This window comes from Hemibagrus wyckioides, linkage group LG23 (assembly GCF_019097595.1).
Source record: "Hemibagrus wyckioides isolate EC202008001 linkage group LG23, SWU_Hwy_1.0, whole genome shotgun sequence".
NCBI classification, from domain to species: Eukaryota; Metazoa; Chordata; class Actinopteri; order Siluriformes; family Bagridae; genus Hemibagrus; species Hemibagrus wyckioides.
In genome coordinates, this window is record NC_080732.1 from 15821850 (window position 1) to 15836849 (window position 15000).

At 42.9% G+C, this 15000-nt stretch overlaps 1 protein-coding gene across 1 annotated transcript in view; it reads right to left on the reverse strand.

The window, feature by feature from the left end:
* Positions 1-15000, reverse strand: part of slc9a1a (solute carrier family 9 member A1a) — a 49253-nt gene that overhangs the window by 12682 nt on the left and 21571 nt on the right. Inside the window, exons 2-5 of the mRNA XM_058376365.1 lie at positions 11594-12054; positions 8364-8614; positions 5494-5711; positions 5075-5277 (exon numbers count right to left, since the gene is read on the reverse strand). Of these exons, the coding sequence (XP_058232348.1) occupies positions 5075-5277; positions 5494-5711; positions 8364-8614; positions 11594-12054 (1133 nt within the window). The remainder of the gene's footprint in view (positions 1-5074; positions 5278-5493; positions 5712-8363; positions 8615-11593; positions 12055-15000) is intronic.

The following is a 15000-nucleotide window of genomic DNA, read 5'->3' on the forward strand; positions in this document are numbered from 1 at the left end:
TTAACCAGTGGCATTAAAACAGCCAATAGCTGATAAATCATTCTTATCTTAATTTTCAGCTTGTGGATGTTTAAGAAGTTTTATTTTATATTCCTAGAACAGAAAAAAAACATTTAAATAGTTGGACTTTTTCTAGTATTTTTTAAATAGATATCCAAGTCAGCTTCAGATGTCAAAGATAATATCTTTATTCACAGTTGAGGTGCGCTGTTGAGTTCTGAATTAAATGCGGTTGTGTGTGTAAAAGTTGATTTGCCTGAAGCCTATCCTCACAAACGTTGTGGGAATTATGGGTAACACCAGAGAGGAATCCTGTGGCTGTGATGTACAGAAGACTCCTCCCTTCCCTCCTCCTGTCCTTCAAGGCTTGATTGTAATTCATGGCACCTCTGTATCTACCAGAAGTATCTTTCCTTCAAACCCTGCTGACTAATCGGACGAGGCGAGTCATGGAGGAGGGGGTAGCCTCGTGATGTAATGCCTTGCTGACACAACAAGGTTACGATATACAATATAGTGCTATATTCCACATTGTCATTACAGAGTGAAGGGGTGTGCATTGCCAAGATCAATTCAGAGGCTGCATCATCGTTAAAAAGAAATCTAGCATGCTGCTATCTCTAAGGAGGTGGCACTCAACATCAGACTGCATGCCTAAGGTAAGTCATTCATGAGTGGGTGGGATAAATTAGGCAGCAAGTGAACATTTTGATGTGTTAGAAGCAGGAAAAACAGACAAGCGTAAGGATTTGAGCGAGTTTGATGAAGGGCCAAATTGTGACGGCTAGACAACTGGATCAGAGCATCTCCAAAACTGCAGCTCTTGTGGGGTGTTCCCGGTCTGCAGTGGTCAGTATCTATCAAAAGTGGTCCAAGGAAGGAGCACTGGTGAACCGGTGACAGGGTCATGGGCGGCCAAGGCTCACTGATGCATGAAGGGAGCGAAGGCTGGCCCGTGTGGTCCGATTCCAACAGACGAGCTACTGTTGCTCAAGAAGTTAATGCTGGTTCTGATAGAAAGGTGTCGAAATACACAATGCATGACGGGTCAGAGCTGTTTTGGCAGCAAAACAGATTATTAGGCAGGTGGTCATAATGTTATGCATATAATAATTGTAGCTCCACCTTGAAACAAAATTAGAATTTGGTTCACTCTGGACCCTGGTAGACCGTTTGTCCTGGAGGCATAATTGTACATCTGGAGGTGATTCAAATGATGATGGAGATACTTCCTCTGAGACCCATGAAGCCAGCCAAGCACATCTTTACAAACTGCTGCTAAAGTGTAACCCACCTCAGTGGAAAGCTCTCAATATACCCTTCTTCTGTATACCCGAGCTCACGTCACCCATGACTGGCTAGTGTCTCTGCGACTATTCTATCCTAATTTTGTATTAATGTATGGTTTCTTATGACATAAGAAAACGCAAAGGTACTCAAAGAACCCCATTAACTATTTGTGCGCGAATACTAAAGTCCCCCAGGTCCACAAAAACTCAGAGAAATATAAATATAAAGCCAGTTGCTCTGTGAATCAGTGTGCATGCACTTTCCCCCTTCCTCCCTAAGCTCTGGGGAGGTTTACAGCTTAAAGTATATTCATTTGTGTTACCTGCCTGGCTCGTGGGCGAGTGAACAAACAGCAGACATGCTATTTATATCCTTTATTACAGCCGCTGCTTGCTTTTAATCCGCCGACAAAGAGCATGAGCCCTTCTTCCAGATTTCTTTTTATTATCATCATCTTTAGAGAGAAGATAGCGCTAAGAATTACTTCATGCACGAGTTTATCCTCTGTGGCCAGACAAGAGCACCTTGCTATTTTGTAGCTGGTGGCAGTATAGACCGAATGTCATTAGCAGAGCACATTCAACTGCATTGCAGACCAAATGGCTTGGTGCGCGCACACACACACACACACACTTCAATGCTGCAAACTCTCCCCACCTGTCACTTCCTTCCAGTGTAACGAGCAGCGCATCAGCTTCCAGTAAACTAAAACTCACAATTTAACCACTGCATTAACACTTACTTCTAACTCTGCACCTCTGCAATGTTCACTCACACCCACACATTTCCTTTTCCACACACAACTGTATATCCAATGACAATACACAATACACCACAATGACATTAAAAACGTATGATGCCCAAGTCTTTATAACCCTGCAAGGCTATCAAGGCTCATCGAATCACTTGGGGGAGCAAAGGCTGGCCCGTGTGATCTGATCCTACTGTTGCTCAAACTGCTGAAGGAGTTAATGCTGGTTCTGATAAAAAGGAGTCAGAACACACAGTGCATGACGGGTCAGGGCCGTTTCGGCAGCATAAGGGGGACCAACACAATATTAGTCAGGTGGTCATAATGTTATGTCTGGTCGGTGTAGTTCTGTATTGTAACACAATAACTCCACTATTAGCAAAACCCACTCTATCCTCCAAGCACTGCACTTTATCATCACTTAATTTCTAAGTGAGGTTTAGACTATCAGTAAAGCAAAACTAATTAAATGAAGAAAATATTAAAATTTTCTTTTTTTTGGGTTATTGCAGGCACTGAAATGTATTGTGTGTGTGAGAAAGTGTTTTTTAATGACTTCGGTTTTGAACTGCCCATTTAATGTTCTACATACCGCATCATCAATCACAGAAATATCTTTAAGTATCCTGATATGGTTATTTGTCATTTCACCCACACTTAATGAGTGCGTTCCTAAGCGGAGTCGGTCAGCTTTAATACATCAATTAAGGACTTACTGTACCAAAAGTAATATAAGCAACACTCCCCCCCCCCTTTTTTTTTTATTCATTTTCCCCGTTACGCTCACTCATTCAGCATTTCATTAACTTGCACACGGTTAATGCTAATAAACCTAATGGACGATGGTGAGCGCTGATCCTTATCTGTGTAGTCATGCACTTACTACAAACACCCTGAAGTGTACATTATCAACACGCTGTAGCAACTTCTACAAAGGCGTAACAAATGGCAAAACGGTCCACGATCTTATCGAATCGGCCGTCACAATGCAACGTGTCAGTGCTGAAAGCGGTAGCCCTTGGGATCGTTCTCTATCCTTACAATTTTTTAACAGGAGTTTAATTAGACATGATGTAGTGAAGTAAGAAGTCAAAATGGTATTAGTAAGTATTAAAATAACATTAACATTATGACCACCTGCCTATTATCGTGTTGGTTCCCCACTTTGCTGCCGAAACAGCCCTGACCCGTCCTGCACTGTGTATCCTGACACCTTTCTATCAGAACCAGCATTAACTTCTTCAGCAGTTTGAGCAACAGTAGCTCGTCTGTTGGATCGGATCACACGGGCCAGCCTTCACTCCCCACGTGCATCAATGAGCCTTGGCCGTCCATGACCCTGTCGCTGGTTCACCACTGTTCCTTCCTTGGACCACTTTTGATAGATACTGACCACTGCAGACCGGGAACACCCCACAAGAGCTGCAGTTTTGGAGATGCTCTGATCCAGTGGTCTAGCCATCACAATTTGGCCCTTCATCAAACTCGCTCAAATCCTTACACTTGCCCATTTTTCCTGCTTCTAACACGTCAACTTTGAGGACAAAATGTTCACTCGCTGCCTAATATCTCCCACCCACTAACAGGTGCCAGGATGAGGAGATCATCAGTATTAATCACTTCACCCCTCACTGGTCATAATGTTATGCGTGATCCGTGTAGTTCTAAGAACATTCAACAGAGTGTATTTTTAAGTCCCGTCTTTACATTCAATAAAAACAACACTCAGTACTTTAGCTATATTGAAACGTTACCATATACAAGAGTTACAGAACCTCGCTAATTCTAAAGATAAGTGAGATAAACGGACAATGACAGGGTATAGTGAGCAGGATTAAATAGCAAGTCAACCAAGCTTTCTGGGAAACCGGATCACCATTCTTCTCCTGAGCCCTGGACAAGGCTAAGAGAATAATACCAGCCTTGGGCAAAGTATTACCATCACTAAAAATCACTAGATATCCTTTTCAGACTGATGAAACCCGACCCTACTGTACATCTTCCTCTGCAGTAGTGACGTAGCTACAGCCTCTAAAAAGCACTGCATGACTAATGAGTATTTCGCTGCACTGAAAACTCTCGGCCTATATATAAATCAGGATGCCTACCAAATACCTCTAGAACAAGACTCTGAACAAGCTTCTTAACTAATTAGGTGCAAAATATTTCGAAACATTACAGGAGTAGGAGATGAATCTGTGATTTCTTTTCAACAAGACCGATATGCCTGTATCAGACCTCACCTATAAAAGGGGTTTAAACCAAAGTATTTGCCAAACAAATACATGCAAATGTATGTATGTAAAACGTGAATACTGGATGAAATTATGGATGGGTGGCATGGTACTAATTGGACACATGCTGATCCTTGGTTGTTGGGCTAGCTTACATTTTCCCAGAATAACTATTACCAGCTCAGCTGAAATCATGAATACAGCTTGCTGCCTGCAAGGGGAGCTACAATTTACACTACTGACGAGTCTATATGAAGACGAAACAGACGATATTAACCAAGACCTCTGTGTTCTGTGTTGTAATATCACAAAAGATGCTTATAATCTATGAATAATAACCACAAAGCCATTTTACTGAGTCTGTAAAAGAGCGCATCTGTAAAGCTGAGTCTGTAAAGTTACTCATGCATAATTGCTCTAGTCAGTGGATCAGGGTCTGGGTAGATGGTGTGCAGCAAGTAAGCACAACATTTGTTTTCCTCTCACTCTTTTTAGTAAATACCTAAAAAGCATAGAAATGAAAAGCACTAAAGAACGTGGTATGGGTAATAATAGCTAGCAATATTAGTCAGGAGCTGCTTGCTGGCAGTTGAAAAACCTCAGCCTCAGCCATTTTTAATGTGATTCAACACTGGTGACCAGTAAATAAAAACAACATGGGAGTATCTCTTAGATAATCCTTTTACAACTCAATCATATGTCTAATGCGATATCATACTTAATGGCGATGAACGTGATTAAGATATTAATACTACCATCTGCTACTGAGTTGCACTTTTAAGGCCATGAAATGTCTCACCTGCACAAAGACAGTGAAGAAGATGACCGTGATGACAGCTGTGACAAACATGTCTCTCGTAGGGAAGTGGTCCCTATCGAGCAAGTAGACCAGGGAGAAAGCGATTGCTCCTCGCAGGCCGCCATACGCTATGATGAACTGGTCCTTGGTGGTGAGCTTTACTATGCGGAATTTGTTGATCACGAAGGTCAAACCGATGACCCCTGAGAAAAAGAATAGCGAGAGAGCCGGTAAGATGTTCTGCTTCTAAAGAATATGTTGTGCACTTGTATGTCTAGAAAACCTGCTGTCACTGAGATGGTTCATGGCTGTAAGTACCATGGGAAAAGAATATTGTATTTGAGCGATGATCTTAAAGCACAGCAGACTCAACTAGTTTGTCTAGACGGCAATGGGTTTTGAGTGATTTGATTACTCACCCAGAACACGAGCCACCATGCACAGGATTACGGTCACTGTGACAAACGTCCAGTTCCACCGGTGAGTCCCGGCCACCGTGGACACCCCGAGAAAGATGAAGATGAGCGTCTCGCTCACGCTGCTCCACATCTTCAAGAAGTACTTGATGGTGGTATGGGACTTGTGGGATATGTTGGCCTCCACGTAGGGACGCATTACGGCGCCGCATGCAATCAGTCTGGACAAAGAGAAGGGTCAAACAGGGATTGGTCATAACAATCGAACTGCTCTGGGAAACACTGCTTAAGCTATTGTTAGGCATTAGTTCTAACATGGTTATTATCTACTTAAAGGAGTTGTGCTGCATGAAAGCGTCTGAGCACAGGTGTGTTAAATTTAATCCCCCCACATTTAGTTACAGAAAAAGCAGGTTATAGAACAATTATCATATAATTACTCGATTAATCACTCAGGTTTTAAACAGAGCAACAGACACTCTTTACTGACAAAGGGAACTACAAGCTTCTCTGAAAACTGGAAGCATTTTTCATTTATGGTATTTGGCAGATGCTGCTATCCAGAGCGACTTACATTCATCTCATCTAAGCAGTTGAGGGTTAAGGGCCTTACTCAAGGGCCCAACAGTAGCATCTAGGCAGCCCTGGGACTTAAAAACTCATGACTTTCTGATCAGCAGACCAACATCTTGACCACTACTGCCCTGAGCAGCTTTCTGTTCTCTGAAATAATGTGAAAGCACTCATATTTCACTGCCAAACAAAGAGCAGTGTTATTCAAGATACTGGCAATGCTAGCAGATCACATGACGCATGTTTACTGATACAAAGGTCTGGTATATACACTATATTGCCAACGGTTTTGGGAAGTCTGCCTTTTCACGCACAATATGGAGTTGTCCCGCCCTTTGCAGCTATAACAGCTTCAACTCTTCTGGGAAGGCTTTCCACAAGGTTTAGAGTGTGTTTATGGACATTTTTGACCATTCCACTAGAAGAACATTTGTGAGGTCAGGCACTGATGTTGGACAAGAAGGCCTGGCTCTCAGTCTCCACTCTAATTCATCCCAAAGGTGTTCTATCAGGTTGAGGTCAGGACTCCACACCAAACTCACTCATCCATGTCTTTATGGATCTTGCTTTGTGCACTGGTGTGCAGTCATGTTGTAACAGGAAGGGGTCATCCCCAAACTGTTCCCACGAAGTTGGAAGCATGAAATTGTCCAGAATGTCTTGGTATGCTGAAGCATTAAGAGTTCCTTTCACTGGAACTAAGGGGCTAAGCCCAACCTCTGAAAAACACCATCTGAATTCAATGAAATGGAGGGGTGTCCCAAAACTTTTGCCAATATAGTGCATGATGCATGGGAATCGCATTTTCAGGAAAGCCGATCCCAAGTTCCCCCTAGTTTCGGTCAAAACCCGATCAGTTTGGGTTTTTTTTTTTTCCTGAAATTTACCGTGAGACGCATTTGGTTGATTTTCCAGAACACTTATCGAGTAAGCGTCCAAACGGTGCGAAATATCCTGCTATGAAATGTAGGCGATATTTCACACCCATACATGTGGCTTTTCTGCAGGTGTTAAATTTAGATGCAAATACCTCAGCAGGCTGCCATTGTGTTAATGCCGAGCAGATCTTCGCTTTATGCAAACGAGAAGAGAAACGACGTGACTATAAAGGAGTGAAAAGCGTGGGATGCGTTTCCTGTATTAAAAAAAAAAAACGGTGGGATACAATAGGGGTCTAAAAACATGGCTGAAATTGAAAAAGTAATCTAAAAAGCATCTGTTAATTTAACACCAGCATCCAGTAACTGACTGAAGGAAAGCAGCCGAGTTACGCTACTGTTCGTGTTGTTTGCGTAGTTAAAATGCTTTTTAATTTACTTTGCAAATATGCTTTGACCATAATATTGACCAAGTTGACCTGACATCCTGTCTGTGTAGACAGACTTTGCACTACCTACACACAACCAGGAAAACCATAGCAACACTCTTACCGCCGAGGACCAGTGTATAAAAGATCCGTGACATGAGGTGAAAAATTGCTTCCACTGTTGCACAAGGCTACAGACTGTCCTGTCCTAATCCTACAGCATGAGAAGCATATTGGCCGACGATGCAGAGAGCCAATAAATCCACAGGCACTTTCATGCGACCCGTCCGTGCATCCAGTAGCCGAGTGAATCATCTATCAGCATGGGCTGGCAGATTACTGATTACTCCCCTCAATCTTTCTGCACTGCTCTACCTGAGATGGTTTATCGATTTCACAACCGAACCAGCGACGAGTTTGTCCTCCATCCTGCTTTCTATATTTCAAAATAGATGGAGCCATTTGGTATTTTGCTGTATTCTCACAATACAACACAGATGACCTACAGAGAACAGCAACCAAGGTCAAGGCTTTGTCACATAATTTTACTGTACGGTAATGTATATTTCTTCGCATATACCATCCTTGAGGTTGGGTTCAGAGCGCAGAGTCAGCCATGATGCAGCGCCCCTGAAGCAGGGTGGGTCAGGGGCCTTGCTTTACTTAACTGGCTGCCTGGTGGTTGCTGCGCCTCAAACCCCAATCCTCTTGTCAATGACTCCGAGCCTTAACCACCTGAGCCACCACCGTCCGGCTGAACTAATAGTAGAGCTAGCTGGTGTTAACTCTAATGTCCAGCATACACTGATGGATTCTACTTCCCAGAAATAAACTCAAATGTATCAGTGGCATCAAAGATCGTCAGTGTTTAAAAAGTATATCAGGTGTTATAGTCTCAAAAGCAATAACTGTGCTACTGATTTGCCATGTTTCAGTATAGTCTGTGTCACTTTTTCCACCACCGGACCCAGGCTCAGTGTGTTGAAGTACTCACGCCATGATGCCGGACAGGTGGAACACCTCAGCTGACAGGTACGCCAAGTAGCTATAGACGAAGACGAAAAGCGGCTCGATAACACGCGTATGTGAGGTGAAGCGGGAGGTGAAGGCCGTCAGGATGCCGTAGATAGCTCCTACCAGTATTCCACCCAGAGACACCACAAAGAAAGAAACGATCCCCAGGAAGACGTCTCCTATATTCACAGTGCTCCTGGAGGAGTACTCTTCAAACAGGTGATACAGAACCTGGAGACCATGACAGGGGACACACAGGAGACTCCATCAACACACACACACTTACAGTATAGCACAGTCTTTTACCTTTCAGCATAGCAGGATCAGAATCTGGTATTAAATAGTCCTATTCAGATAAGCTGTCTAACCTATCAAGATGTACTAAAATTGTTCTAAAGTAAATTTGGATAGAAATAAATCTATTGTTAGGGTTAACAGATCAGAAACACCTTGGGTCAGCTGAAAACAGTCAGACTGGTTCCTTAAATAACTACAATAACGCTACAAAACCGTGATGAACAGAAAAGCATCTCAGGATCCAAAGGAGTCATAAGGAGGAAGAGCTACAGCACTCAAGAACAGGAATCTGAGGCAACAGTGAGCACAGATTCATCAAAACATTCAACCGCATTCGGAGTTGCTTTTCTGCTCACCGTGGTTGTAAAGAACAGTTATATATGCTCAGATTTCTTGTGTTTATGTCCACAGATCTGATGCTCACAGGATGTTAGCTTCTCTGACAAACATAAAATCAGCGATCTGAACGTTAACCGAAGCTCTTGGTGTGTATCTGCACGAGCTTATGCACTGGGACACGATTGTCTGATTGTGACACTGCACAGTAGGTGAGGTGACCTACTGCACTGTGTGCAGGTACAGTGACACTGCACTGTAGGTGAGGTATACAGTCTAAAAGCCGCTTACAAAACGCACTAATCGGTGAGCACAATATATCTCAAACTAAAATAAACAAATTACAACAAAGTTGTAATAAACATAAACATGTAATAAAATAAACAAAGTTCTCAAGTACTACTAAAGACAAAACATTCGGTATTATTATTATAAGCAAAAAAAATAAAAATGCAAGGATGCCAGTAGCCATGGATGCTAGAGAGCAAGGATGCTAGTAAACAAGAAGGCAAGTGCGCTAGACTAGACTAGTGTCCCCAGCTGGGCATTAACAGAAGCAGGCTATTAGGCTAGAATTTATATAATTTTATTAAGGAAGCCAGATTAATGCAAGTGGAGTAGTAGGCAAGTATGCACGTGGGCTAGAGCACAAGCATGCACGTGGGCTAGAGCACAAGCATGCAATGATGGTAAAATGCAGGGATGCAAAAAGGTAATGCTAAAGGGTGAAGGGCGAGCACTCAAGCAAGCACAGATATCAGGATTCTTGTATGCAGGTAGGCACGTATGCAAATATCAGTTTTACAGTCATTTTCATACATGTGTGGCGGCCTCCGAGAGCCCATGGGTTTGTTTGTTTTTGTAGAAAAATGAACATGAAAGAGTCCGCATTCTTCACACAGTGAACGTTGAAGGCTATGTGACAGCCTGTTAGAACATAGTCTGTAGGCTGTGATAAAGGGTTTATATAAACAGATTACTTAAGTATGGGGGAAAACACATGGACATGGGGTCGCCACACATGTATGACTATCACGCTATATGGCGGTTCTGAATAAGGTTAATGAGCCTGTGCCTCTCCACCACCTCAAATAGACCTGAAAATCAAACACAAAATAAATCTGCTTACTGAAGATAGTGGGAACAAAGTGGAACAAAAGAGCAGCAAAAACAGACTTCTCACCAAACAACGTGGCTACTGTTTACATTTCGACTGCGTCACTAAATCTCTGTTTGAAACATGGAACCTGCGTCAGGGAACGTGCGTCTGGTTACGAGATTAAGGCTGGCCTGCGAGTTTCACTTCAAAACAGCAAACTGAACGGCGCATGACCTAAAACCTTACACAAATTACAGCTCACATACTTAATGTCTGTGTTTAACTTCAGCGCGTGCGATTAAATACGATCGAACTTGATGCTTTGCGACAAAATACAATGGCTTTCTGTGTTAAAAGGCTAACAGACTGGTCACTAATTGTAGTATTTACCTGATGGTACATTCTAGACAATTCCTTTGCAATCGATTTAGAAAAATCAAGCACGTTCCTTTTCCTGCGGATTTGGTTCAGCATATCTGCCGCTGCTCAAGTCTTGTATCGTTGCACAATTTTATCCAGGATGTTTTCCAGCACGGTTGAGCATTGGATCAATTGAAACCCCTCAACAACTATTTACCAGTGTAACAATAATCAAATGCAGCAGATCTCTGAATCCAGTTCATCATCCTTCTACATTATATTGCCAAAAGTTTTGGGACACCCCTCCAAATCACTGAATTCAGGTGTTTTTCAGGGGTTGGGCTCGGCCTCTTAGTTCCAGTGAAAGGAACTCTTAATGCTTCAGCATGACAAGACATTGAGCGAGTTTGGTGTGGAGGAACTTGACTGGCCTGCACAGAGTCCTGACCTCAACCCGACAGAACACCTTTGGGATGAATTCAAGCGGAGACTGCGAGCCAGGCCAAAACTGGGACGTCCGCCTTTACATGCACATGAATGTAATATGGAGATGGCCCGCCCTTTGCAGTCATAACAGCTTCAGCTCTTCTGGGAAGGTTTTCCACGAGGTTTAGGAGTGTGTTTATGGGAATTTCTGATCATTCCACTTGAAGTGCATTTGTCAGGTTTAGGCACCGATGCTGGACAAGGCGGCCCGGCTCGCAGTCTCCGCTCTAATTCACCCCAAAGGTGTTTTATCAGGTTGTGCAGGCCAGTCAAGTTCCTCCACACCAAACTCACTCATCCATGTCTTTATGGACCTTGCTTTGTGCACTGGTGTGCAGTCATGTTGGAACAGGAAGGGGTCATCCTCAAACTGTTCCCACAAAGTTGGGAGCATGAAATTGTCCAAAATGTCTTGGTATGCTGAAGCATTACGAGTTCCTTTCACTGGAACTAAGGGGCCGAACCCAACACCTGAATTCAATGATTTGGAGGGGTGTCCCAAAACTTTTGCCAATATAATACCCAAATGTTCATAAAGATATTAAGAACCTAGACTCTAAAAGCAAACACATGATTCCTTTCCCTCCGGTTCTCTTTGCAGGGGTCCCAGAGCTGACATGTGAGATACTCACCACTGTGACGGCATCGTTAAGCAGCGACTCGCCAAACACAAGGATGTGCAGGAGCTCGTTGATGTGAATCTCCTCAAACACGGCCAAGACGGCTACAGGATCCACGGCGGAGATAATGGAGCCAAACAGCAGGCAGGGCAAGAGAGTCACCGTGGACAGGTTAGTGCCCTCGATCTGGCACACGCCAAACAGCAGACTGCCGATGAAGAAAGAGTTCCACAGAGTGCCCACCACAGCGAACATGAGGATGGTGCCCAGGTTCTCCATGAAGGGCCTTATGGGTAAGAAGTAGCCGGCATCCAAGATGATCGGAGGAAGGAGACATAAGAAAAAGAGATCGGAATCAAGTACAGGGGGCGTCTCACCCAGGAGCTTGATGAGCCCACCCACAAAAAGGCCAACCGCAATCAGCAGACAGCTCTCCGGAACAATCGAGGACAAACGTGGGATCAAGTGAAATCCTGAAAAAGAGAGGAAAAACATTTTACTTTGTAAAGTGACTAAACAAAATAGAGTTTAAAATGATGCTCAGAAACATTATAGCATGATAATTAGCAAAATCTGAAAAAAAAAAAAACCTAAATAATAACGAAACAAAATGAAAATAAATAAATAAATAAATGGTTTTCAAGCCATAAAGTTTTACTTATAATTCCTCAAACATTCTTCTAACAAGAAGAAAAAGAAGGGAGAGACGAAGCAAAAGAACAGAAGAGAAAAATGAGACGCTCGAAGAGCGTGGGCAGTAATTACACATCTGTCAGATCCTAATTACTGTCGTGTGAGAGGAAAACTGTGCCATCACCCAGAACACGGGCCTATACACAGATTTCTGAACCTCAATGGCACAATTTGGGCTTATGGGGTTGAGCAGGACGCTCGACACGCAAACACACGTGTGCACCACAATTCCCTGAGAACAGAAACATAACACACTGGCCATTTGAGCAGTGGAAGAGGCGGTGCTGGTTAGGAAGAAACCACACACGTGTTTCCGTTCCCTGTGTAATGATCTTTGGCTCTTAATGAATGTGTCAGATGCATTTACTTGCTGTGGAAAAAAAGTCAATTTAGACAGCGCTTAATCCGGTTTCCTTTCAAACACAAACAAGCCACACATTTTACACACACACAGCTTAAAGGTGTAAAAAAAAAAATCTATCCAGCCATCCATCTATTCATCTATCCATCTCCCTATCCATCCATGTAATCATCTATCCATCCATCCCCCAATCCATCCATCCATCTATTTATCTAGCCATCTCCCTATCCATGTATCCATCTATTTATCTACCCATCTGTCCATCCATCCAGCCGTCCTTCTTATATAATATATTCAGGCATTTCATCTCATATGGTGCAATAAATTATGGGACTGCCCTTGCTGAAAAGGACAAGCTCAATACCCCTTTTCATCTGTCCTTAGTTCCTCAACCTTAACGCTTCCTCCCACGTTAGTCCATTTTGCCCTAATTAAAATTTAACAAATCAATAAAAATCGATTCTTCGTTTGCTAGATGCTTTGAATCATCTGATTCATGCTGCGTTAAATGCAAAGAGCCAAAAAGCAAATTTGCTGGAGGACACACGGGAGAGGGTACACTTGGTACATACTTGGAAAGAGAGAACAATCTCTGCCTGTTTATAGCCGCTATAAGAGAAACTTAAAACTCTACCCATTGACTGTTTACGTGATTATCGCTCTCTTTTTCTTGACTGAAAGAAAGAAAGAAAAATGCAGCTTGCTTCTGAGAAACCACAAAGTGCAAACTCCTGTTTTTTGGCAATTTCCAATGGAAAACATCTGACTGTTACAAAGCTCTAACAATGGACACACACCCTTGAGCAAGGCCCTTAACCCTTAAACTAATTGCTCAGTTGTATAAAAAATGAGAATGTATGTCACTCTGGATAAGAGGCGTCTGCGAAATGCCAGAAATGGAATAATAAATATTCTATAAACAGTCGTTTTGCTGAGTCACTCAATGGTTTTTGTGCCTTGCAGAGGCTGATGAATGAAGAATATTGTCCATATTTAATTGCTAATCTCAGAAAAATAGAGAATACAATAGCACTCACACTTTGCATGCAGCCTGATAAAGGCCTAGTGATGCCTTTTGTATAAACAAAATAGCGACAATATCAACAATCTCTTTGTTGTGAAGAAATAACTGAACAGACGCGTTGCCTCAGGCTTTACAGCCTGTTGGAACTCCCTACGTAAATGAGTACTTGGGAAATGACAACTCAAATACTTTTATATTTCACTCCCAGAAAAATCATGCTTACACTATACAGCATTAAAATCTGAACAGCTGCCAGGGAGAAACATTACCATTAAACAATAAACTATATACACCGATCAGGTACAACATTATGAGCAGTGACAGGTGAAGTGAATAACACTGATGATATCATGGCACCTGTTAGTGGACAAAATGTTCACTTGCTGCCGAAAATATATCCCACCCACCAAGTTGATGTGTTAGAAGCAGGAAAAATGGACAAGTGTAAGGATTTGAGCGAGTTTGACGAAGGGCCAGACTGTGATGGCTAGACCACTGGATCAGAGCATCTCCAAAACTGCAGCTCTTGTGGGGTGTTCCCGGTCTGCAGTGGTCAGTATCTATCAAAAGTGGTCTAAGGAAGGAACAGTGGTGAACCGGACACGGCTCATTAATGCACGTGGGGAGCGAAGGCTGGACCGTGTGATCCGATCCAACAGACGAGCTACTGTTGATCAAACTGCTGAAGAAGTTAATGCTGGTTCTGATAGAAAGGTGTCAGAATACACAGTGCATGATGGGTCAGGGCTGTTTTGGCAGCAAAAAGGGGACCAACATGGTCGGTGTATTTTGGTACACAGAGAGAGAAAAAAAAACCCACCACACTATTTCACACTCTGGGATAGTGGGATAACTGTGTCTTGGTTAAATGTGATTACAAGTAAGATTTCAAAATAGTTTATCATTAGGGCAATATTTTTCAAGTTACCACATCTGGGTGCCAGAACTATCATTGGGAAAGAGTGTCTATTTTTCAGATAGAATTCTGTGATATCAAATTGATCAATTATCACCACAAGTGCGATATCAGAGCACCTCGATGAATGTGTAGAGAAATACTGCAGTATGTGGCCGGCTGCCAAGTAATACTGAGACGGTGCAGTCTGCAGAACGCCTGCCAAACAGCCGTATTTAATCCGGCACCGATTGTGAGGTCAATCCTTCTTTGTTCAACGAGGTGAAACGTCTCTAAACGCGGCACAGAGGAACATGTGAAATATTTAAAAGCTGTGTGATGCACAGGGCTCTGACATTCCAGAGACGGGGAGAGGAGACTCGTCCAGTGTGTTATCGCCTTGGCAACACTAACACACACAGAGAGCTTGATTAACATCGGGTCAT